This window comes from Notamacropus eugenii, chromosome 2 (assembly GCF_028372415.1).
Source record: "Notamacropus eugenii isolate mMacEug1 chromosome 2, mMacEug1.pri_v2, whole genome shotgun sequence".
In the NCBI taxonomy this organism is placed as follows: domain Eukaryota; kingdom Metazoa; phylum Chordata; class Mammalia; order Diprotodontia; family Macropodidae; genus Notamacropus; species Notamacropus eugenii.
The window spans coordinates 411,198,058-411,225,218 of NC_092873.1; the positions used below are offsets into that span (position 1 = coordinate 411,198,058).

A 27,161-nucleotide genomic window follows, 5' to 3' on the forward strand; every position below is an offset into this window, starting at 1 on the left:
AAGGAGCAGAACCAGGAGAACTTTATACACAGCAACAACTACACTGTGCAAGGATTTTTTCTGGTAGACTTAGAACTTCATTGCAATGTAAGGACTTAAAAAATTCCCAATGGTCTTTTCAGGCAAAATGACTTCCACATCCAGAGGAAGAACTATGGAATTCAATTGCAGATTGTAGCAGATCATTTTCTTTTGAATTATATTTTGGTTTGTTATATGATTTGTCCCATTCATTTTAATTCTTCTATACAATACGACTTCAGTGAAAATATATTTAATAGGATTGTGTGTATAGAACCTATACAAAATTGTATGCCATCTTGGGGAGTAAAGGGAGAGGTGTGGGGAAGGAGGGGGAGAGAGGGAAAGAAAAAAATCTAGGTTGTATGGTAGTGATTGTGGAACATTGAAAATAAATAAATAAAATTTTAAAAATGTGACTAAAAAGGTAATATAGACATATATTCCTGACTAGTTAAATAATTTCATATGACTTCTGAATCCTATTTCCTATTAAAATACACAAAATGTGAGAATGTCTTTTTGATAAAAAATAAGGTCTTTATTCTGTTTTTTTCAGTTTAGATATTTTTAAAATGATTTTTTTTTTCAAAAGAAAGAGTGATACAGATACAAATGGTGCCCTAAGGGTCAGTATTAAGGGTTACTTTCTCAGGCTCCCTGAGGGGGTTTGAGGCTCATTCTGCAGCCCATCCTGTAACTTGAGATCCTGTAACTTGAGGGTATCTTAAAGCCCTTTTCCCTTTATCCTGAAATACCATACAACTAACTTGTACCAAAAGAATTGCTTTTGTCCCACTTATCCTGTGTTACCTATCCTATCATTTGTCTCCCTCATCCTGTGTCATGGCAATTGTTCCTTGTCCTGCAAGCAACTATCTTCCTCATCTTGTTTGTACTTATCCTGTCCCCAAATCTCCAACCCTCATAAGAAACCATAAAATTACATCATAATTCTGAACATCTCTATATAAGCAGGACTCCCCCAAATGTCAGGGTCTCATTTAATTGTCTTGCTGGGGAGACCCATGAAGTTTTTACACATAAAATAAAAAGCTCTCACTGGCTAAAAAAGAAGATCTAAGTGAATTCTTTCACACCTGAACCTACTCTCCCAACTCTGACCTCAAAAAGAGAAAGAAAAATCATAAATAGATAGATTTGTCTTCTGATGGTCTCCAATCCAGTACCCTTAACTTCTTGTCACCAGAAGTAGGCATTATGACGTTCATTTTAGCATTCTAAGTGAAATAACCTTAATCATAGTAGTCACTTGAAATTTGTTCATTTAAAATTGTTCACAGACTCCTTATTGTGTGTAAGGCCCTGAGCTAGGTGCCATGGAATACAAAAATGAATCAGACTTAGTCTAGACTTGCCCAGAGGACTTTTACAGTCTGAACTTAGTGCCATAGTCACAGTTCTTAAAGGGAGTATAAAGGTGAGTGATTACAAAGTCCCCTTTTATGGGATTGATTCAGATCCCTCCTTTACAACTTTACAAAGGCTTTTAGTTGCATCATTGAATTTTCTTACCTTCATTTTTAAACTGGGGTAATTTCTCCTCAATATTTATCATTAGGCTAGAGTACAAGAAAATGTTCCATTCTTCTTCGGGTAAACATTCTGTACTATTTAGGATTTGAGATCCATCACAATTATTTTGCAGGATTAAGGTGCAAAGTCGGAAGGAGAAGCAAAGTTTGTTTTCGTTAAACAGTGCTGAAGAAACAACCTGGTGAGAAAAAGTGACTGTAGGACCAACAGAGCCAACAAAAGGCATTTGGAAAATTTGTATACATACATAGAGTCTTACCTTATAAATACTTTCTGTTAATACCTCGACTAAATCTGCAATATAATTATTAAAGCCATCTCTATCCTTCAGAGGGTCAGGTTTACTGTGTTGGTATTTCTGCAGTTTCTGAAACACTTGCACTTTTCTTAAAACAGAAGGAAATAGACATTTTTCTTCATCAGGATCACATTTATAGGTTACAGACATTACAAACATCTCCCGGAACCAGTCCAGAGAAAATTGGTACATATAGTTGATCTGTGCCAGATCTGCTACTAAAAAATATAGCAAGGCACCCCGTGTTGCAATGGGAAGATAGTTCTTACGAGTCATCTGAAATTCACTTTCAGTTTTTTCTGATGCCTTGATGCGTTCTGAAACTTCTGTAGATGTCTGTTTGGATTTTTTTAAATTTTCTATAATAGCTTCATCATCTAATATACATCCTAAAGGAAAGCAAAAAAGTTGATTTCGATGAAAATCATGGTTTTATTAGGTTGTTTTCTCTTTCTATATTTTTCATGTAGGAATTTTTGTATTAATTTAAAAAATACATCTTTGTTCATACTTTTTGCTTTTATATTACCTAAATTTCTCCAAGTATCCCTTAACTTATCCCCATATAACAAATCATCCCATATAACAAATTGCATTTTAAAGCAAAAGAAAAGAGAAAAAAAATCTCAGCAAAATTGATCAATAGATTGAAAAAAAAAATCTAAAAATATTTGCAAGTCTGCCAAGCAGAGGAGAAATATTTCTTATCCATATTCCTTGGGGTATGCTTCTTTGTAATTCTGCTACATTCAATTATTAAAAATGTTTTTATTGATGTTTTTATTTTGGAGGGGGGAAGGCAAGGCAGTTGAGGTTAAATGACTTGCCCAAGGTCACACAGCTAATAAGTATTAAGTGTCTGAGGCTGAATATGAACTTAGGTCCTCTTCACTCCAGGGCCGGGGATGTTCATCGGACATCTTTTTTCACATTACCGTCATTTCCCCTAGTATGCTTTCTCTTTCCAGAGATTCACTCTATATAATAATAATAGTTTTAAAAGACCCCAAAGGAGGGGGGAAGAGTCAAGATGACAGAGTAAAAGCAGGGAACTGCTTGAACTTTCCCCCCAAACCCTTGCAAATACCTGTAAAAATGACTCTAAGCAAATTCTAGAGCTGTAGAACCCACAAAATGACAGTGAAGCAAATCTCCAGCCCAAGACAGCCTGGAAGGTCAACAGGAAGCATCTATTGCACCAGGCTGGGAGCAGAGCAGAGCTCAGTCTAGTGTGGGTCACAGACAGGGATGGAGCAGGTCTCAGGTGACTGAATCACTGGCAGCTGTGGCAGTTTCCAGACTTCTCAATTCACAAACTCCAAAGATAGCATAGAAGGTCAATGGGAAAATTCTGTTGGACCTGAGTGGGGGAGGGGCATGGTCTCACTGGGGTCTGGCCTCAGTCCCAGGGGCAGAGGAGGAGGTGGTGCTGCTGACAGCTACAGTAGCAGCAGCAGCAGCTTCAGCAGCTCTGGGCCCACAGAAGGTTGGAGATCGAGTAAGAAGATGTAAAACCCTCAAAACCTGGCACATTACACCCACTTCCACACCACCCCCATGGGAAGCAGAGTCTTACCTTGACAAAGAGTTAGAAAGTCAAATATTTGGCTGGGAAGATGAGCAAACAGAGGAAAACAAGCCAGACTATAGAATCTTACTTTGGAGACAAAGAAGATCAAAGCACATGACCAGAAGACAACAAAGTTAGAGCTCCTACATCAAAAACCTCCAAGAAAAAATATGAATTGGTCACAGGCTATGGAAGAGCTCCAAAAGGATTTTGAAAATCAAGTAAGAGAAGTAGAGGAAAAATTGGGAAGAGAAATAAGAGTGATACAAGAAAATCATGAAAAACCAGTCAACAGCTTGCTAAAAGAGATGCCCAAAAATACTGAAGAAAACAATAATTTAAAAAATAGACTAACCCAAATGGAAAAAAGAGGTACAAAAAGTCGTTGAGGAGAAGAATGCCTTAAAAAGCAGGATTGGATAAATGGAAAAGGAGGTCTGTAAGGGGCGCTGACCGCCACACCATCTGGGATGCCACACTGATGGACATCAGGTAAACTGAGTCCAGAGCAGGGAAGGGTGAACAAGATGGTGCTGGAAGGGATGGCCCCCACCCCTGGTTTGTTGTTGTCACTATAGTTCCAACTTGTGTTCATTTCTATAGTTTTGGGTTTGTTTAGGTGTGTTACCATGGTTCACTGGGCTAGCTGGCAAAGACTATATAATCAGAGTGCTTGCTTGAATAAATCGGAGTTGCTTCACTGACCCGCTCTCCCGCCTCGTTCTCTTACTCGCGAGCTCCACAGGAGGACGAGCAGCCTGCTGGCCAGGCATAAGACTTGCTCCTCTCGGTAAGCTATGCCGTAACCATAGCAGAGGTCTAAAAGCTCACTGAAGAAAATAATTCCTTCAAAAAACAGAATGGAGCATACAGAAGCTAATGAGTTTATGAGAAATCAATAAATTATAGAACAGAATCAAAAGAATGAAAAATAGAAGATGATGTGGAAATATCTCATCAGAAGAACCACTGACCTGGAAAATAGATCCAAGAGAGATAATTTTAAAATTGTTGGACTACCTGAAAGCTATGATCAAAAAAAGAGCCTAGACATCATTTTTCAAGAAATGATCAAGCAAAACTGTCCTGATATTTTAGAACCAGAGAGTAAAATAGAAATTGAAAGAATCCACTGATCATCTCTTGAAAGAGATCCCAAAAGGAAAACTCCTAGGAATACTGTAGCCAAATCCCAGAATTCCCAGGTCAAGGAGAAAATATTGCAAGCAACCAGAAAGAAACAATTGAAGTATTGTGGAAATACAATCAGGATAACACAAGATCTAGCAGCTTCTACATTAAAGGATTGAAGGACTTGGAATATGATATTCTGGAGGTCAGAGGAGCTAGAACTAAAACCAAGAATGATCTACCCAGCAAAACTGAGTATAATACTTCAGGGGAAAAATGGAATTTCATTGAAATAGAGGATTTTCAAGCATTCTTGCTGAAAATTTGACTTTCAGATGTGAGTCAAGAGAAGCAAGAAAAGAAACAGGAAAAAGAAACCATAAGGTACTTATTAAAGTTGAACTGTTTACATTCCTACATGGAAAGATGATATTTGTTGCTCATGACATCTTGCTTAGTATTAGGGTAGTTGGAGGAAATATAGGTAGATAGATAGGTAGATGACATAGGATAAGTAGACTATGAAGGGATAATATCTATAAAATAAAATTAAGAGGTGAAAGGAATATATTGGGAGAAAGAGAAAGGGAGAGAGATAGAATGGGGTAAATTATCTCATGTAAAAGAGGCAAGAAAAAGGTTTTACAATGGAGGGGAATAGGAAGGGAGGTGAAAGGCAATGAGTGAACATTAGTCTCATTGGATTTGACTTAAGGAGGGAATAACATACACACTTAATTGGATATGGAAATCTATCTTATCCTACAGGAAAGTAGGGAGGAAGGGGAAAGGGAGGAAGGATAGTAGAAGGGAGGATAGATTGGGGAAGGGGGTAGTCAGAAGCAAACACTTTTGAAAAGGGACAGGGGCAAAGTTGAAAATAGAATAATAGGAGGCAGGATGGAGGGAGATATACTTATTCTTTCACAACATGACTATTATGGAAGTGCTTTGCATAACAACACATGCATAACCTTATATTGAATTGTTTACCTTCTCAGTGAAGGTGGATGGGGAGGGGAAGAAGGAAGAGAATTTCGTACTCAAAAGTTTTAAAAACAGATAGTAAAAATTGTTTTTTACATGCAACTGGGAAATAAGAAATATAGGCAATGGGGTAAAGAAATCTATCCTGCCTTACAAGAAAGTAAGGGGGAAGTGGATAAGGGGGAAGATAAAAGGGAGGGCAGACTGGGGGAAAGGGTGATCAGAATGAATTCCATATTGTGGTGGGGGAAGGGGAGAGATGGGGAGACAATTTGGAACTCAAAATTTTGTGGAAATGAATGTTGAAAACTAAAAATAATTAATTAAGAAAAACTTCATGAAAGGCTAGATGACCACTCATCAGCGATGCCCTGGAGGGTATTTTGCCTATCAATTTCCCATAGTAGAATATAAGCATCTTGAAGGTAGAGACTAGTTATTTTTTCTTTCTATCCACAACCCCTAGCACAGAGCCTGACAGATATTAAGCATTAAACAAATATCATTGACTTCTAAAAAAAGACCCCAAAGGAAAAAAGAAAAACAAATTAGCAAAACTAATCAATACAACAAAAAAAATTGTAAAAATATGGGTAATGTGGCATACTCATGGACTTCCCACTACTGCAAAGTGATAAGGTAGGAGTATCTTCTCATCTCTCTTTTTTGTAGTCATGTTTGTACTTTCATTTCTGCAGAATTCACTTGTGATTTTTAGTAGTTCTTTCTGTTCACATTGTTGTAGTCAGTGTATGTTTTGTTTTCCTGCCTCTGCTGACTTCACTTTGCAACATTCATGTAGATCTTTTCATACTTCTCTGTACTCATCATACTTGCTATTTCTCACAGTACTGTAATATGCAATGATAACTTTCTGTACCCACAGTGCTTAGCACAGTGCTTGGCACATAGTAGGCACTTAATAAATGTTTATTGACTCACTGTCGACTGTATTCGTATTTTGGGTAGCTAGGTGGTGCAGTGGACAGAAGTCTATGCCTGAAGTCAGGAAGACCTGAGCTCAAATCTGGCCTTAGATACCTGCTAGTTGTGTGACCCTGGACAAATCACTTAACCTCTCATTTTCCTCAGTTTCCCTATTTATAAAATTAATCAGAGAAAGAAACAGCAAATCACTCCTGTATCTTTGCCTACAAAATTCCAGATGAGGTTATGAAGATATGATGGAAACAACTGAACAGCAACAAATATTCATCTATGACAATTTGTTTAGCCTTTTCCCAACTGATAGACATCTGTTTTGTTTCCAATTCTTTGTTCTCACAAAAAGTGCTGAAATATAGATGTTGATTTATATAGACACTTTCTTCTTATCAGTGGCCTCCTTGAAGTTGACGATTAGTAGGGAATCTCTAGGTCAAAGGGACATCTTAGCCATGTTATTTAGATAATTCCAAATTAGGTAATTCTCAAAATTCTAATATTATTATTCAATATCATACTAGAAATGTTAGTTATAGTGGTAAGACAAGAATAAAAATGAAAGGAATAAGCATAGGCAATGAAAAAATAAAACTATCACTTTTTGTAGATAATATGATGGTATACCTAGAGAACCCTAGAAAGTTAACTAAAAAAAACTAGTCAAGACAGCTAACATCTTTAGCAAATTTGCAGGACACAAAATAAACACACATTGGCATTTCTATATATTATGAACAAAACTCAGTAGTAAGTGATAGAAAGAGAAATTCTATTTAAAATAACTGCAGACAGTATAAAATACTTGGAAACCTACCTGTCAAGACACACACAGGAAGTGTATGAACACAATTACAAAACACTCTTTACACAAATAAAAACAGATCTAGATAACTGGAGAAATGCTCATGAATAGGATGACCAAATGACAGTACTAACTAAATGAATTTACTTATTCAGTGCCACAATTATCAAACTATCAAGGAACTACTTTGTAGAGCTAGAAAAAAATAACAAAATTTAGAGGAATAAAAGTCAAGAATATCAAGGCAATTGTAAAAAAAAAAAAAAAAGAAAAGAAAAGGAAGGCAGCCTAGCAGTACCAGATCTCAAACTATCCTTCAAAGCAGTTATCATCAGAACAATATGGTATTGAATAAGAAACAGAATGGTTAATCAATTAGGTATACAATATAATAACACAGTAACTTAATGTCTGAAAAACCCAAAGATCTAAGCTACTGGAGAAAGAATTCACTATTTGACAGAAACTGTTTGGAAAACTGAAAAGTAGTTTGGCAGAAATTGGGCACAGATCAACATCTCATACCATATACCAAGATAAGCTCAGAATGGGTACATGATTTAGACATAAAGGGTAATATCATAAGCAAATTAGGGGAGCATGGTAGAAATTACCAGTAATATCTATGCATAAAAGAAGAGTTCATATCCAAATAATAGATTCCTAGGAGGCAAAATGGGTAATTTTGGGTACATAAAATTAAAAAGTTTTCACACAAACAAAATCACTGTAGCCAAAATTAGAAGAAATGCAGGAAACTTGGAAAAAAAAATTACAGCAAGTTTCTCTGATAAAGGTCTTATTTCTCAAATATATAGAGAACTGATGCCCGTCAATTGGGGAATGGCTGAACAAATTGTGGTATATGATTGTAATGAAATATTACTGTGCTATAAAAAAATGATGAGAATGCTGATTGCAGAAAAACCTGGAAAGATATATGAATTGATGCAAAGTGAATTGAACCACACCAGGAGAACATCGTATTCAGTAACAGCAATAAAATATGATAATCAATTGTGAATAACTTAGTTATTTTCAGCAATACAATGATCCAAGACAATTAGACTCATGATAAAAATATCTTTAAAGTACTAATGGAATTTGAATGCAGATTAATGATACTATTTCTCACTTTCTGAATTTTCTTTTTTTGTGTTTTTTTCTTTGAGTCTGTGTCTTCTTTCAAAACATGATTAATATGGTAATATGTTTTACATGATTGAACATGCATAACCTATATTAAATTGCTTACCATTTCTGGGAGGGAGAGATGAAGGAGAGAGGGAAAATTTGAAACTGAATTTTTAAAAAAAAATCAGTGTTAAAAATTCTCTTTACATGTGACTAGAGAAAAATAAAATATTATTAAAATTAAATAACATAATCAAATATTAAAAAAAATAGAGTACTGAGCCAAATGATAAAAATAAGAGCCATGTTCAATTAATAAAAAGTCAAAGGAGTTTTTAGAGGAAGAAGTCAAAGCTATTAATAATCATATGAAAAAATGCTCTGTTACTAATAATTAAGAAATGTAAATTAAAACAACTCTGAGGTATGACTTAACACCCATGAGATTGGCTAACATGATAGAAAAGAAAAATGACAAATGCTGGAGATGATGTGGAAAAATAGGTACACTATTGTCTCAGGAGGTAATGAGGTTTGGAAAAAGTGACCAGTCCATTTGATAGGTCACATGTCCTGGAACTCTAAGCTGTGTATTTTCACTGGCTCCCTCCCACACCTGGAATTCTTTCCCTTCCAACCCCAAATTACCTATCTAGCAAAAATGAGCATATCTTCTACTGAGGAAAGATGAAAAAAATTAACTCAAGGTCTACCCAACATTCCTGAAGAGAATAGATTCAGCTTAGATCTTTGACATACAAGCTAAACACAGGAAAGAATTAAAACAAGGTATAGTATCTTTAAAATATTGAATAAATTTGAAGATGCAGAGGATTTGCAATCTAGAGGGATTAAAAAGGGTGTTATGTCTTTCAGTTTCTAACTTATGGGAGGGACATTCATGAAAACAATAATCAATTAATTAGGAATTGACCAAGAAGACTATGAAAGCATGGGGAAAAAGTAAGGACATATGTGTTATTTTATTTTTTTCCCAATCAATGTCAATCAATTCAGAAGAAAAAGGCAGACTTGAGAAATGAGCAGCTGGTTAAGAAGATGGTGGCTAGGAAAGGAATTTGGATTTATGGCCCACAGCTTCAATACAAGGGATGGAGTGCAACTAATGCAACACCCAGAATCCAGGTGCATTGGTTAATTAGTTACTTTAATTAATTGGTTAACAAACTCTGGACCATTACCACTGAATGTAACCGCTCTAGCTGCTCTGCTGCTGGGTAACTGCTTCTTAGGCTGGACCAGGCAGGGTGTTGTGTAGGCCACTGGATTTGAGAGAGGGCATCTCTGCTGGGCAGGTTGATATCGTTGTCTTGAGATTGCTCTTTTTTTGAGTATCTACAATCCTTTTTCACACTGAGCTGCTGGCTCTGCTGGAGCCACCAACTGTAGTGTCATCATGATTTCTTTCAGCTGGAGTGCAAGGATAGGGACGATGATGCTTTGCTTAGGATAGATAGAAGCTTCTTTTCTTTGAGTCCCTTAGAGTCTTAGCTCTAAACTTGTTTGTTAATTCCAGGAAGAAGAGGGGAGAAGTTTATTTGTTGTCTTAGAGTAGGGTTTGGTAAACCAGGTTAGCACAAATCCAGCCTGCTGCCTGTTTTTTCTTTTAATTTGTTTTTAAATAGTCTGTAGACTGGGGTCTACAGGTGCTTAGAAAAGATTAAGTACCTTTGGTGTGAGGGCTGCTGAACCCTTTACAGGATTACTTTCCATCTTTGGTGTCCATGTGATTCATTTAACTCTCACTTATGATTATAAGAAGCTGTCCCCATGTGCAGTGGCCACACCCTGGTAAACCATTTTTGGCAGAATGGCTAAACCATATTAAGGGTAATCAAAATCCAGGGATGCATACAGAGATAATATGGTTGATGCATACATTGCCAGAGCTGGCTTAGTGTTTGGGAGGTTCCAAAGGAAAGTGTGAGAGAGACAAGGTATTAAGTTGCCAACTGAATTGAAGATCTACAGAGCTATTGCACTGACCTCATTGTTGTATGCCTGTGAAACATGGACAGTCTACCAGCACCATGCCAGGAAATGGAATAGCTTCCATTTGAATTGTCTTAAGAAGATTCTGAAGATCACCTGGCAGGATAAGTTACCAGACAATGAGGTCCTTTCTTGAGGTGAACAGCCAAGTATTTAAACTTTATTGCACAGAGTACAATTCTGAGGGGTTGGTCATGTTGTTTGAATGCCAAATGTAGATTTGCCTAAAAGACTCTTTTAGGGAGAATTCACATATGACAAGCAGTCACATGATAGTCAGAAGGATTTATACAAAGACACTCCAGTTCTCTCTGGAGAACTTTGGAATCAATAGTGAGACTGAGGCACAGTACCACTCAGCATAGGATGTCCACCTCAAAGAAAGTGCTGTGCTCTACGAGCAAAGCAGAATAGCAACAGCTCAAAAGAAATGTAAGATGTGCAAATTTGGAGATCAGGGCGGTGGTTGCTGAAGGTGGGGGCAATTCTGGCAACTTCTTAAAATACGACAACCAAAAATTTTGCCACATGGATTGACTCTTGTGAAAAATTTCTCTGTAGCATGTGATCGTTTGGCAGCATCTTACTTGCAGTAGAACTTCTTTCAAAATTGGAGTCGGTCCTCTCAAACCCTGCTGCTACTTTATCAGCTAAGTTTATGTAAATATTCTTCAACACTGTCATGTCTCAGGGAATAGAGAGGCTTGAGGAAGGGAGATGAGAGAGAGGCCAGGGGGTGGAACATCAGAACACACCTCACATTTATTCATTAAGTTTGCTGTCTTGTGTGAGCGTGGTTCGTAGCACCTCCCAACAATTACACTAGTAGCATCGAAGGTCACAGAGCATCATAACAGTAGAATAATAATGAAAAGTTTGAAATATTGCAAGAATTACCAAAATGTGACACAGAGACATGATCTGAGCTCATACTGCGGGAAAAATGGCACCAACAGATTTGCTTGACACAGGGTTGCCACAAACCTTCAATTTGTTAAAAAAAAAAAAAAAAGAAATATCTGCTAAGTACAATAAAATGAAGTATGCCTGGAGTTGTTACAGAGACCACATGTGACCTTCTTGTCACTTTGCTCTGCTGTACACCACTTTACCATATTGTTGTACAGCAACTGAATTTTTGTTAACAGTGCATACTTGTTATGTCAAAACAAGAAAAGAAGAGAAAGAAAAGTTCAGTGATTTTTTTTTTTAGCTCAAGGCAAAGAATGAAATTTTTTTGAATGAGAACAGCTCTCGATTTCTAGTTTTCAACACTGTATGACTGAAAATTAGCTTTTGCTCAGACTTGATAATGTTTCTTAACAAATCAACTTGAGATCCTGAGACAAAAGAATGCTTATGTGCAAAACTTATTCTGCGGTCAAGTCACTTCTGTGACAACTTTGTTCAAAAAACAAGTAGTGCCAAGCTGTCTTACACACATCGCATGCTTTCCAGTGTTAAAACAGGAAACAAGATCTCCATTGCCACACAAATTTGCATTGTATTTATTTTCTGAGCTCAAACTACATGGTGTTTTTTGAACCTTGATACAAGTGCAAAGAAATATTCCTATTTCAAAACTGATTTAACTGTGCTACTAGGGAATTTCCACGTCACCTTCAATTGGTTTGCAATGGAATGACATATTAAAAGGTAAATATGAAGAAAAGAAATTAATATAATTCTATAAATGTTTTCTAAGCAATCAATATGCTCAATTAAAATCATTTGCTCAAGGACTGATAGCAATATCTGGCAGTACCCATCCGTGAAAAGACATTTTCAAAGATGAAATATGTAAAATTCTCATTATAGATAGGCATTAACAGATGAACATCTGCAATCTGTTTTGATGCTAGGGAACACGAACTTTGAACCTTCATTAAGTGAAAAGTTGTCCCTCCCAAAGAAGTCTATTTTCCCATGAGTAGATCTGCATTATAAAATTGTACTCAATTATCATTATTATAGTTTAAATTTTGTCAATAAAAATTTTGTGGAGATTTGTCTTCTTTCTTGTTACATAAATACTTTTACCATCTGTGCTTAATAGAAAAAGTTTGCAGACTCCTGCCACGGAGAGTGCATTCATTTTCACTTTCCATACTCCTTTGGAAATGAGTAGGGACAAAGATATGAATGCAGTCTGTGCCTCAAAGGCACATTCACTGGCTTGGTGGCCTCCATATTGAATTAAAATACTTCAGTCTCCCACCCTTTCTAGGGTTAAGAATGCTTATTTTGCTCTCTGAGGGCTTCTCTTTCTTCTTCTTCCTTTCCTTTTTTTCTCTTTCAGCCCCTATGGAACTTCTGGTATCAATAAAATCCCTATCCCTACATAGATCATATTGCTCCCACCACAAATATGAAAAATGAAATACATAGGAAACAAATATACTGAAATGAAGATATATTTTTTTTCTATTCAAGTTCATGGATCTCTTGAAGTCTATCCACAAATCCTTTGGAGGTCCATGAATGCCAGTCTAAGAACCCCTGCTTTAATGATGTTTAATTCTGTCTTCATAGGTGTCAGATCTTTCTTAATTTTAAATTTTATTTTATTAACAACATAACCAATATAGAATAGGTTTTACCTTATTGTATGGTTACCCCTCCACATTGCGAGGGCTAGGGGCACCTCCCCCCAATCAGCTCTTCCCACTTCTACATCACAATCTGGAAAATCCATGTAAAATTTTTTGGCCTTCCCTTCATACTACAGAAAAAGTCTGAATTTTTTCTTTTTATTTTATGGGGTCTTTACAATACCAAACTGCAAAATTTGGGTTAACATTATATAATACTATACATATATTTTATGCATTTCTGAGTTCCTAAACCTTTTTCTGTGTTGTCTGCTGGCTTTCATGTGTTGTCTGTGGCTTCTGCAAAACTCTCCAAAAATTCACATTTAATTTCTTATGTTGACCCACAATATAGTGAAACCATGATGAGGAAAGTTATGATGTGAACAGGATAAGTATACCACATATAACCTATATCAAATTGCTTGGATGGGGGGGAGGAAAAAATTTGGAAATCAAAATTTTATTTAAAAAAGAATATTTAAAATTGTCTTTACATGTAATTGGAAAAAATAAAATACTGTTAAAATTAAATTTATCCTATTAGTCATTCTGAAAGGTACTGTGATAGATCCATTTTTCCTTTGGGGGTCTTTTTTTTCTTTTCAATTTTATTTATAGTATTGGAGCTTTTTTGAATTTGTCTGCTCATTTCTTCAATCTTTTCCCTGTGAAGTAATTTTTCTTGTGAGGGGTTTTAGTTTTCAGTTGGTTGTTTTTACTCTTTTGATGTATTTGTTGCTACTTTGAGGATAAGGTAGAGGAGCTAGGTTCAAACGTTACCACTCAATCTGCCATCTTGATCCTTCCTTCCTTCCCATTATTTTTATGTATTTATGCTACTCATTGTACTCATTGCACGAAATCTCAGAACTATGTAGAGGCTTCCAAATGAGATTCCAACCACTCCAAAGGATTTGGCTTCACAATTCCCATGGCACTAACTAAGCAGATGAAGAGAATGTCTATTGCTCAGCACACGTGCAGTTAGGTCAACAAACTGTTGGATTGGTCCATTAGTACATAGGATATATTGTGGATATTAATTACTCTGCAGATGACAAGCTGGGCTCAAATTCAAATAGAAGACAAAGAGAATGGAGTACTTTTGTAAAATTGCAGAGTATTTTCAATAATCACAAGTTTCTCTTTGAAATAAAAATCCATCTGCTTCACACAAATTTTCTTCCAGGAATTCATATGGCTGTGAATCATGGAAGAATATGATTTCTAAAGAATCAAAATTACAGGTAACCCAAAGGGTAATGGAGAGAGACCATAGTGGGTATAAAAAGCACACTATCAGTGTTGAATTTATTTACCAAAAGGGGCGTTAAAGATTTCATCAAAAAGATGCATTTATGGAAAGGGGAAGGCGGGTCATACAGCAAGAGAGAGGGACAACAGAAGAACTGCCCTGATGTAACATTAAAAGAACTAAAGGAAGGTTCTTACCATGTGAGGGGTACCTCATGGAGGATATAGGGGGGGATATGGACAAACATTATACAGGATGAGAATATGAGGAGTACATCATTGGACAGAGTGCCCGCAAAGTACTGAAGAAACATCAGTACAACAGGTGGGGGCAACTAGATGGCTCAGTAGATAGAGCACTGGGTCTAGAGTCAGAAAGAACTGAGTTCAAATCCAGCATAAGACACTATTAGCTGTGTGACCTTGGGCAAGTTACTTAACCCTGTTCTCCTCAGTTTCCTCATCTGTAAAAGGAGATGGAGAAGGAAATGGCAAATTTCTCTAGGATCTTTGCCAAGAAAACCCTATGGACAGAATTGGCATTCTATGGCCCACAGGGTTATGAATAATTGGATATAACTGAACAAAACAGCCACAATGCAACAGATAGATTAAGTCTACCCTTTTTCTATAATTAGACATAACCTTGCTAGTTTTGACCTTATCAGTATAATATATATTCCCATATGAATTGTCTAAAGAAATAGTATTATCTGAGGTCTGGCCATACTCTTTGGAAAGGAATGAGAAACAAGGGCTATACCTGCACCATTAATATTTGAGTTTTGGGGGTGGGGGGTAGTAGGCCCCATAAGGCCCTTGAAAGCTGGTGTCTCTCTGTCTTTCTCTCTGAGTGTTTGAGAGTGGTATCAAAGGGGAATTTTACTTATCTACTTCCCTCAAATATTGGTAATCTAAATTATGATAAGGGAGGATAAATCTTAACTTGTTCTCACTAATTTTGTTCCTTCCCATAAAACTCTAGTCATATAAAATACCCTTACAAATAGTGAATATTGGGTTAAGTCATTTATCCAACCAAAATAGCAAACTGAAAAATATCCAACAGTAAAGAGCAAGATAAGATCTTATCTCAAACTGGGAGAGAAACCAATCTCTTCCAGAGGAGGTTCATTTGCAGCAGTCTCTAGAATTTCAAGCAAATTCAGGAACATAATGGAGTGTGTATAAATATATATCTACATACATATATACATGTATGGGCACACACATACATATATACACACACATACATACACACATATGTGCATGTGTATATATGTATATATGTGTGTGTACATATACATACATACATACATACATATATATATATATATATATATATATATATATATATATAAAATATGTATTTGTCTTTCCAAAGTCTTTCTCCCTTTCCATCTCCACCCTGGAGTGTCATTTGTTCAGGTTTCTTCCAGAAACACTTAAACTAATTCAGTAAATCCCTTACACAGGTTGCAGCATTATTCTCAACATTCTCTCTGTCAATCAGGAGCCACGTTCAGCTTCCCCTATAGCACATAGCACAGGGTTATTTTCCTCCCTCCCCTTTGCCTCCCTTCTCCTTAGGTGGGATCTAGATTACATAATTTTGGAACAGATAGCCTCATTTTTTTTTTTTTTTTGCTAGTTTTTATCTCAAAAAACATAGGAAGAAATAGTGGCTCAGTAGTATTCACCGCCTACTGACAGGACAGGGAGCACCTCCCAGAAGGCCACAGGAATATCAAGCCAATACAGATCAGATCTTGGGAAAGATAGGGCTGAGTTTATTACGGGGGCAGTGTTTGATGGCTACAGAGGCCATTGAGTGTCAAATGGTAAATAATCCCTCATCTGAATCCACATTGATCTCAAACATTCCTTAGGCATCCTTAGGACAGAAAGCTCAGTAGGAAGAGAGAAAGGAAGCAAATTCCATCTTCCTCAGGGGTAATGTGGGTTGGGTGAGCAGGCAGTATACCTCCCTGCCCCCTGCCCTGCTATAATAGCCTCCACAGCAGGGACCTAATCTCTAAGCACTAGCTCTGGCTCTTTCTTTCCTCTCTGGGTTTAGCTCCTGACCTCCAACCTTCTTTCTCCACTGTGACACAGCAGTCTTCTCATCCTGGAAGATCACTGTGCCCCTGTGACCTTTTCCTCTAATTGGTCACTTCTTTCCAGAACTTCTCTTTTAAGGAAAGTGCCCAGGTTAGCTTTGTTCACTCCTCCGTTCCTTTTTAGGATTTGCTCCCAACTCTAAAGACTTCTTTGCCCTTCAGATTTTCAGTTTACTTTTATGGGTTGTCTTTCCCAGTGAGAATGTAAGATCTTGGAAGGAGATAGGGATTGTCTTTCTTTCTCCTTGTATTCTCTGCCCAAGCTCCACTTAAGGGCTGTTTTCTGGACCCTCCTGGCTTAAGAGTGATTATCAATAGTAACTGTTGCTCTTTCCCTCCCAGGTGATTTAGTTATTTTTTTCTTTTGTTCATTAAAGGGGCCATTCCCTGACTACTTCTTAAAGAGGCCTATTCACTGAATGGGTGTTACCTCACTCTAAGTGATTACCTGCAAAGACTTTGGCCTAAAGGGCCCAAGGTCTCCCAGTGCATCCTGGGCCATCTCCAGTCATCCTGATGGATATCTGATCACTGGATCCAGATGGCTCAGGAGGAGAAAGTGAGGCTGGTGACCTGCACAGCCCTGCCTCACTCAGAACAAAGTCAGGTGCGAGTCACATCATCATTTCTCTGATGTCACAGTCTTCTTCAAAAATGAAGGACAAACACAACAATAACAATTCCTATTCCCAGCACTTAGCACAGTGTCTCATACACAATAAGTGCTTAATAAATGCTCATTAACTTGATTTTATTTGGTAAAATGAGACTAGAGGATCTGTAGGATTCATTCCAGTTCCAACGTTCTGTGATTCTATGCTTGTATAGCTCTTCTGGCCTAGGACAATGGCAATCATTACAATGGCAACAACTAACATTTACATAGCACGTACCAGGTGCTGTGCGCCAAGCACTTTAGAATTAACTGTTATTTCATTCTATCCTCACAACAACCCTGGGAGGCAGGTATGATCATTATTTACGTAGTACTTAATGTGCCAGGCTAATTTACGAATGCTAAACATGACTAATTTTATCTCATTTCATCCCCATAATAATCCTAGTAGGTAGGTGCTATTAATATCTCCATTTTACACGTAAAGAAATGGTGGCAGACTGAGGTTAATTGATTCACCTAGGGACACACAGCTAGTAAGATTTTGAGACTGGATTTGAACTCAGGACTTCCTGACTCCAGACCTGGAGCTCTATCCACTGTGCCACCTACCTGCTCCCAGCTCAAAACTTAAAGAGGGGCTTCAAGGCTATTGAGGAAACTGAGAAACAACAAAGCTAGGGCTGGTTTCATATATACTAATTAGCTTGGCTACTTTATAAAACTAAATTTATCATATTTTGCCTAAAATACAGAAGATGATATCTCTAGACTTTTTTTTTCTGTCTTGTCTCTAAATGTTCAAAGCCCTCTTAATTCCAGAAAATTTCTGGTCTTACCTTGTGATTTTTGCAATAAACTCAATGATTTTTCTTCTAATTCCCGGAGGGTTAAAAGGTCAGCCGAAATGTTCTCTAACAACTGGTAGCGCTGGTCCTCTAGGTGAGGGACTTCATGAATCACGACAGTAGACAAGAGCTGGTCCTGCAAACCTTGGAATGTCACTGTGAAGTTGATCATGGTAACGTAATTATAAACTGATGGAAGAAAATGTGGGTTGCCTATTTCTGTCGTTACATATAACCTGGAATACAATAAAGGGCATTTCAGTTGTATGCTGAATATAGAAAGAAGTAACAAAACTAATTATTTCTGTAAATATCTTAACTAGAAAAAAATTCATGAATTCATGATTAGCTTTTAAGTTGTCTTGTAGAAGAATAATTTCCCTACATAAATATTGAATGAATAAATGATTGATTGATTCTGTTATTTTAGGCAGATCATGGAACCATTGTGTTTTTATGTGAGTGTTAGAGTGTATATGTATAGGTAGCCACACACTGTACTAGAGGCTGGATATAGCTTTAGCATACTTTAAAAATTTATTCAATAGAATATTTAGGCTGCCCACAACCTGAACATATGTGGCTGGGTGGTCTTTCTCTATAATTAGCATCTTTCCCACCTTGAACAAAATGAACTTTTGTACCCCTCAAACCCCTGAGAGTACGTCCAATTTGTTGGAATAACTTCCCTGCCTCTTATTTTGGTAATCCAAAATAATTTATAACTTGACCCAGAGGTGACAATAAGGTAGGCTGTGGGGAATCACTGCACTCTTGACCTGACTTCGAATTCTGATGTTAAAGATACCTACACCTTTATTATAAAATGAAATAGTCACAATGCAGTGTGGGAGTTTCACAATATTTTCGTCTGCTCTGAGATATAGAATAAAGTTTGCTATTAGTTCAGTTGTTTTTCAGTTGTGTTGGAATATCTTTGACCCCTTTGGTGGTGTTCTTGGCAAAGGTACCAGGGTAATTTGTCATTTCCTTCTCCACCTGAGGAAATTGAGGCAAACAAGGTTAAGTGAGTTGCCCAGTGTCACACAGTTAGCAAGTGTTTGAGGCCAGATTTGAACTTGGGAAGATGAGTTTTCCTGACTCCAGGCCCGGAGCTCTAGTAATTGAGACACCTAGGTGTTCCAAAGTAAAACTAATCTGAAGTAATTTCATTATTTGTATAGACAGTGTCATTAGTCCTGACATGCTAATAGATATGTCAAAAACATTTTGGTGGACCATTACCTAAATACCCTACTGAACAAAACAATTTCTTTATTGTAAATTGTACTACAAAATACAGTCATCAGTGAGATTATGAATAAGAAACAGTATGATATGATGGAACTTATGAAGGAACTGGAGTTAAGCGATTTGAGTTTGAATTTTGCCTTAGATACTTAGTGGATCTATGGCTGATCATCGGTGAGCCATTTATCCTCTCAGTTTCCACCATCTGTGAAATACAGATCACAATACTGATACTCTCTCCTTCTCTCCCTCCCAAGATTATTTTGAGGAAAGCACTTCACAGATCTTGAAGAATTATATAAATGATAACTGTTACCATATTTAGATGTTAGGAGATTGGGATAACATGAATATGAGGTAGAGTTTTTACATATTTAAAACAATTGTGTTTTTGAATAAGTGCTTTAAAGATAGATTGTTCTGTTTAAAGGTAACTTGTTCTAACAGTATAGAATGCTGGTCTAAGCATTGACTGATGGTTGTTGGCAATGAAAATAAAAAGCATTCAAAAGGAAAACTCTTTATTTTCCCAGAAGTGGAAGCTTCTGTATCAAGTTGAAACATATGATCACGAGTTTAATCACTGAACTTTTCTCTAACAATTAAAGGATATCTTGTTTAAGCAAAATAAGAGGCATAGTACCTAAAGTTGTTGTTGTATTCAATCTCGTTATCGTCAATCTTGATAAAATGTTGTCCTCTTTTCTGATAGATGTCCTTTTTTAGGATGGATTTTAAACTTGGATCTAATGTTTCAGGAAGACTCTGGAAAAACCCCAGCAGAAGTAACTTGCAAAATTGATATCACAAAGAACATTGTGGAGTTTTTAAATTTATTTTTTAGTTTTCCTAGCTTATCATATTAAGAATGTATTTTGACAAGTTTGACTCAGGAACAGCAATTGGAATGGAATGAGACCAAAGAGCCTTGCTTTATAGGACATTTTGAGGAAATTAACACTTCAAATGCAACAAACTGGCTTAAAGTCCCCTTTTTTCTAATGCGTATTCCTCCCTGTCAAACTTAGGCCTTTTTTCTTATTTAATAACACCCAGTCAGTACTCATGAGATCTCTGTGAATGGTACTGAGTAAGGCAATGTTGTCCAAATACCTTTAAAAGAATACATCCTCCAGTTTTCATAGCATTTTCAATTACTTTAACATAATTAGTTTCACCAACATTAAGCTCCTGCAGTCTGCCACCTTCCAAGTGATGCAGCCAATGATAGGCTTGTTTATGCGGATCAATTAGTAGAGGCCACTGTAGTCCATTCTTAACCAAAATGGCATTTTCTGTTGAATACTGACCAAGGGGCAAACCTTGATTATGCCACTGGCGCATCTAGAATGAAAATATTAGTATTTTCAATACGTTACAAGCTTTTTTTCATAATTTTTAGAATTCTTCATATAGAGGTTTGATTTGCTTCAAAAATAAGTGTTTTTAAAAAGTTGTGTGCAAACCAAATTTTTGTATATCAAATTATTTTAAATTGTACCAGGGAAGTTTTCTATTTGAAAGATCTTTGAGGTCAATATATCTGGAAATGGATTCCTTTTTGTAATGGGAGTATTTCCTTTAGTATTTCAAGGATCTGTGATTTCATTGCTATGTACCATTGCTTCACCAATGCAGACCACAGTCCCCTCCGTGCTCGAACCAAGAGTTTAATGAATATCCAAATAAAATCCATCAGCCAGTGGTCACTGCTCTAATGAGGAGCCTCTCTGAATTTAGTTAGTCCCTATATTTATCTGGATTTAACTGGTCCCTACATAACAGACTTACAGTCTATCATCATGCTTATACATTGATTAACTGATGGATTCAGGCTTCTATACTTGAAGCCTTACTAGCCTGGTGGGAGTGGCAGAGTTTGCACTCTACTAGTATAGCCTCCACTGGTATAGAAGACAAAGTCACAACTATTGCCATAATGAGGCACTTGAGACACATGTCCTCTAGTAGAGGGAACATGTGAATTATATTTGATATCAGTATTATCAAGGGCATATGGTAAAGTCCATTAATTGACAAAATCTAACCAAATGTGTGCACCTAAGGCTAGCTTTAGATTATTGTCTTCTCCATGTCAGTCAGGACAGATTTAGATAGTGGAAAATTAGCAAGGAATAACAGAGCAGGAAGGGTTCTGTGTCATCAGTCAGATCAGGCACCATATTTCTATTATTTTTATGAAATCAGAGTTGATCTTTTAACTTCAGAAAATTAATAGTAATCAGTACCTGCCAAGGGAACTGAGTTTGTGGTTTGGATATCCGTTTTGCCTGGGTGATTAGCCCGTAGTCTATCAAATAAATTTTGAATTTTTACCAAACAAAAAAAGAAATCACATAAAAAATAATCCCACATTGCTAGGTACACAACAGATACTCAGGAAATTTAGATTTACTAATTGAACTGCTGAGTATAAGAGGATTTAATTCTATGCCTAAAAATAATCCCTGAAACTGAATGAAATCTGAAAATTTTAGCCAATGTTCAGGCAAAACTGAAAGTGTTCATAGAAAGTAGAAAACAAATGGTGCTCAGATCACTAAGCTAGGGTGATTGGAGGATGATAGAAAGAAAATGGTGCAAATAAGAGACAAAATCTGGAGAGAAGTTGTGATTGTGACATTAAAGCACAAATGTCAACCAAATGTCCCCATTTTGACTTTTGGAGAACCCAGAACCTAGTAATATCAACATTCTAGGAAATATGCCCAAAAGGCGAATCAACTATTCAACTATAAAATATAAATACCTCATGTTGGTTTCCCATGACGTCAATTAGAGAAAAGTTGGGAGATTTAGAAATGTTATTTTCAGTGCAGAGCTTTTCCCATTCATTTACAATTAACTGACGGTATTCAGTTGGGAACACTCCACTATAGACTATGCATGCTGCTGAAATAAGTATGTCACCTACAATTCCTTCCAACCGGTGGTCTAGAGAGTTCACTGTTTCTTCCCATCGAATCTTAATGCCCAAAGAAAAGAAAAAAGATGAATTGCAATTCACAATTGAAAAGCTACTTTAGTCCATTTTTAAAAATGAGAGTTATCTTCAAATTCTGTCTACCATGTTAACAACGTAAAAGGTAAAGTCTTTATCTTGGCTCCACTACTAACTAGTCACTTACTTATGTGTGTCTTAGTTTACTCATTTTAAAGAGGATGGCTTGTTTAGATAATCTTTAAACTCATTTCTCTCTAAAATTCTATGATTACCATTCTGCCAAGGCATACCCAGCTCTCTCGGGCAGTAATTTCCACTTTTCTGAGTTGTTACACTATTATTATTATTATTGTTATTTTGATTTTATGACAAGTGAGCTTACCAATGTAAAAAAAAATGGGAACCTTGTAGGGAAAAAAAATTTCATCTTAAAATTCAGGTTAGAAAAGGAGAGAAAAATTAGACAGCCTGAAGTGGACCATAGATTTTATGGAAAGCAGATACAATTTCAAAGTAATGACAAAAAGATCAAGGTATATATACAGAAAACCCATTAACCATTCCAAATTTTATACATATACACATACACACACATATTATATATATATATATATATATATATATATATATATATATATATATATATATACACACATGCATATACATACATATATTATATATATGTATATTTGTAAATATATACAAATATATACACAAATACACATACATATGCATACATAATGAAAGGAAGGCAAGAAAAGGAGTATTGATTCACAAGAGAGGAATGATCCTGCAAATAATAGTGCCAGAATGACACTATTAAAACTCAGAATGAACAGATATTGGCATTTTCAGCCATTTTGTGGGCAAGAGGAGGATTAGAGAAGGAACAACACTAGGGTGGATGAAAAAATGATAAAGGAAAATGGAGAGAAGACAGAAATGGTCAATGCTTATTTTGTCTGTTTCTTTGCCTGATTTTTGGACTGGGATGGTAAGAACAAAAAAGCTTTACAGTGACTTAAAATCAAATATAAATAAAAGAAAAGTCAGTGAACACCTAATGACCCTTAATGAGTTCAAGTCATCAAGCCCAGATGAACTATATCCAGGTTTCCACTGTCAATGATATATTTTTTTCTCAAACGAAAACTTGACATCTCTTACTCTCAGTTAAAAAGGCAACTAGACTAGATCCAGATCCCCTTCATAGAGGATGCTTGTGAAAGGCCTAAGCCTCTGCATCCCCCCACCTACCCTGCCAACTAAGCTAGGGAAAAGGCAGGGAGGGATACCAGGGGCCCCAGAGAAGGATATGGAGGACAAAAATGATACCTCAGGACTACATAAGGACAAACAAACATCCAACTTTTCAAAAGAGGGAAGAGAATGTAGCCTGCAAAGTATAGAATTTTAAGCCTGACTTCAATTTCTAGTGAAATTATCAAATATATTATTAAAAGGATAGTTTATTGGCTGGAGCCAAGATGGTGGAGTATAAGTGGGAACCTGCATGTGCTCTCCCCCCAAACCCTCCAAATACCTGTAAAAATATCTCTAAACAAATTCTAGAGCAGCAAAACCCACAAAATGACAGAGTGAAACAAATTTTTAGCCCAAGACAACCTAGAAGGTTGACAGGAGAAGTTTGTTGCACCAGTCTCAGGGAGGAGCGCAGTCCAGTGAAAAACATTCCGGCACAAACAGAGCCCCAGTAAATCTAAAGCAGGCCTCAGGGGACTGAATCACTGGCAGTTGTGGCAATTTCCAGACGTCTCAACCCACAAATGCCAAAAGACAGCTTAGAAGGTCTGAAGGAAAGGTCTGTCAGACCTGGGTGAGAGAGGAGTGTCTACTGACCCCAGCCCCTGATTGGTGGTGGTGACTGCCTCCACAGCTCTTGGCCCACAAATGGTGGAGGGATCAAGTGACTGATCAGAGGGGAATTACAGGGATTTCTTTATTGGCACTGAGTCAGGATTCTGTTGCTTTGCTCATGCTTGGAACTGGGTCACAGTCCTGGGGCAAAGAAGAGTGCTGGTGCGGCAGGGCTTGTGACAGTGGTGGAGAGGGAATCCTCCTCACAGTTCTGAGGTAGAAAAGAGTGCTTGTGGTCACTCACAGACCGGAGTATGGGCCAGGAGAGAAGTAAACACTTCTCCTTTGATCATACCACCTTGGAAGAATTGAAAATTTACAGGTCCCTAGAAGTATCTCTGAAAATAGCTGTGCAAACTCCAGAAGCTTGGGATAGTATACCCTCCACACTGGAAGCAGAATCTTACCTTAACAAAGAATTAAAAAGTGAAGCAACTGGTTGGGAAAATGAATGGGAAAACAGTGGGAAAAAATCAGACTATAGAATCTTACTTTGGAGACAAAGAAGATCAAAACATATAACCAGAAGAAGACAACAAACATCCAAAGCCTCCAAGGGAAATATGAATTGGTCACAGGCCATGGAAGAGCTCAAAAAGGATTTTGAAAATCAAGAAAGAGGTATAGGAAAAAATTGGGTAGAGAAATGAGAGTCATGCAAGAAAATCATGAAAAAGAGTCAAAAGTCTGCAAAAGGAGACCCCCCAAAATAGTGAAGAAAATAACACCTTAAAAATAGATTAAGTCAGACGATAAAAGAGCTCCAAAAAGTCAATGAGGAGAAGAATGCCTTAAAAAGCAAAACTGGCCAAATGGAAAAGGTGGTCCAAAAGATCACTGAAGAAAATAAATCTTTAAAAATTAGAAGGAAGCAAAAGGACGTTAATGACTCTATGAGGCATCAAGAAATTATAAAACAAAACCAAAAGAATGAAAAAATAGAAGATAATGTGAAATATCTCACTGGAAAACAACTCACTGGAAAAATAACCTGGAAGGAGAGAACATTAAAAATTGTTGGACTACCTGAAAGCTATGATCAAAAAAAGAGCCCAGACATCTTTAAAGAAATGATCAAGCAAAACTGTCCTGATATTCTAGAACCAGACAGTAAAATATAAACTGAAAGAATCCACTGATCACTTCCTGAAAGAGAACCCCAAAGGAAAACTCCAAAGAATATTGTAGCCAAATTCCTGAGTTCCCAGGTCAAGGGGAAAACATTGCATGCAGCCAGAAAGAAACAATTCAAGTATTGTCGAAATGCAATCAGGATACCACAAGATTTAGCAGCTTCTACATTAAAAGATTGAAGGACTTGGAATATGATATTCTGGAGGTCAAAGCAGCTAGGACTAAAGCCAAGAATCACCTATAGCAAAACTGAGTACAATACTTCAGGGGAAAAAATGGATATTCAATGAAAGAGAAGACTTTCAGGCCTTCTTGATGAAAAGACCAGAACTGAATAGAAAATTTGACTTTCAAATAGAAGACTCATGTGAAGCATGAAAAGGTAAACAGGAAAGCGAAATCATAAGGGACTTATTAAAGTTCAACTGTTCACATTCCTACATGGAAAATGATATTTGTAACTCACAAGGAGTGAGAGAAGAATATATTGGGAGAAGGAGAAAGGGAGAAGTAGAAAGGGGTAAATTATTTCACATAAAAGAAACAAGAAAAAGTTTTTATAGTGGGGGGGGGAAGTGAGAGGGAATGAGTCAACCTTACTCTCACTGGATTTGTCTTAAGGACAGAATAACATACACACTCAATTGGGTATGGAAATTTTTCTTACCCTACAGGAAAGTAGGGGGTAAGAAGGATAAGAGAAAGGGGGATGATAGAAAAAAGTGCAAATGGGGGAGGGAGTAATCAGAAGCAAACACTTCTGAGGAGAGACAGGGTGAAAGAGAGAATAGAATAAATAGGGAGTGAGATAGGATGGAGAGAAATATAGTTAGCCTTTCATAACATGACTATTATGGAAGTGTTTTGCATGCCTACACACACATAACCTGTATCAAACTGCTTGCCTTCTCAATGAGGGTGAATCGGGAAGGAGGAAGGGAGAGAATTTGGAACTCAAAGTTTTAAAAATGAAAGTCAAAAATTGTTTTTACATGCAACTGGGAAATAAGATATATTGTCAATGGGGTTTAGAAATCTATCATGCCCTACAGAAAAAGGGGATAAAGGTAGGGGAAGGTTGAGTGAAGGGAGGGCAGATTGGGGGAAGAGATAATCACAATGCGCACCATCTTGGGGTAGGGGTAAAATAGAGATGGGGATAAAATTTGGAACTCAAAATCTTGTGGAAGTGAACGTTGAAAACTAAAACTAAATTAATTAATAAAAAGAAGGAAAAAAAGGAAATCATTGGATGGAGAGAAATGATGCCTGATAGAAAATCTGTTCAATAGGCTGGGAAACTTGGTCAAACCTCCAGGCAGGGAAATTCTGGCAAATGTTTGATTATGCACAAAATACTTTTCTTCATCACTTTCTTAAGTCTAGATAATATACAAAATAATATATTAAGCCATGACAGTAGTGTTTACTAATTTTGAGGTGTAAATGCTCATTAAAAATTTAACAATTGGCTCTTGAGAGTCTGTATGAGCTGATAACAGCAGATCCCCATTTCCAGGGATTATCTATAAGATATCAGTCCAAGTGAGAAAGGATAAAAATTGTAACATTTGGCTTTCTAAAAAATGCTTCTTTAATGACCCCCTATGGGGTCATGTAATTGAATGTGGGAGTGGTGAAAAATTTGGCAACGATAAAAGATTTCTGAACATGCAATGACCAAAAATCAATTCCAAATCAAATGTGTAATGAATCTGAGGTGTTTCTGGCAGCTCTTATGTGTATTGCATTACATGACTTCACTGCAGCCTTGGTTCTGAACATACAACATGTGCACTTTGAACTGTGCATGCCATCATGTTACACAACACTGCCAGAAACAACTTGGCTCAGATTTGAGACTATTATATGTTATGAACTTCAATGTTTTTACTGTGCATACAAAATTTTCTGTTACAGAAACATAATAGTTTAATTATAGAAAACAGACTTTTAATATTTTCCTACTATAAAAATAAACAAACACATCCATCTCAGTACTATGCAAATTTGCTTTCATTTTTAATAAATAGTAAAATTACA

The 27,161-nt window shown here is 36.7% G+C and overlaps 1 protein-coding gene across 1 annotated transcript in view; it reads right to left on the reverse strand.

Moving 5' to 3' along the window:
• The window catches only part of DNAH14 (dynein axonemal heavy chain 14), a 404,178-nt gene that overhangs the window by 73,004 nt on the left and 304,013 nt on the right, over positions 1 to 27,161 (reverse strand). The window contains exons 67-72 of the mRNA XM_072647720.1: positions 21,912 to 22,127; positions 20,255 to 20,485; positions 19,785 to 19,906; positions 17,882 to 18,126; positions 1,838 to 2,265; positions 1,558 to 1,756 (exon numbers count right to left, since the gene is read on the reverse strand). Coding sequence (XP_072503821.1) covers positions 1,558 to 1,756; positions 1,838 to 2,265; positions 17,882 to 18,126; positions 19,785 to 19,906; positions 20,255 to 20,485; positions 21,912 to 22,127 — 1,441 coding nt within the window. The remainder of the gene's footprint in view (positions 1 to 1,557; positions 1,757 to 1,837; positions 2,266 to 17,881; positions 18,127 to 19,784; positions 19,907 to 20,254; positions 20,486 to 21,911; positions 22,128 to 27,161) is intronic.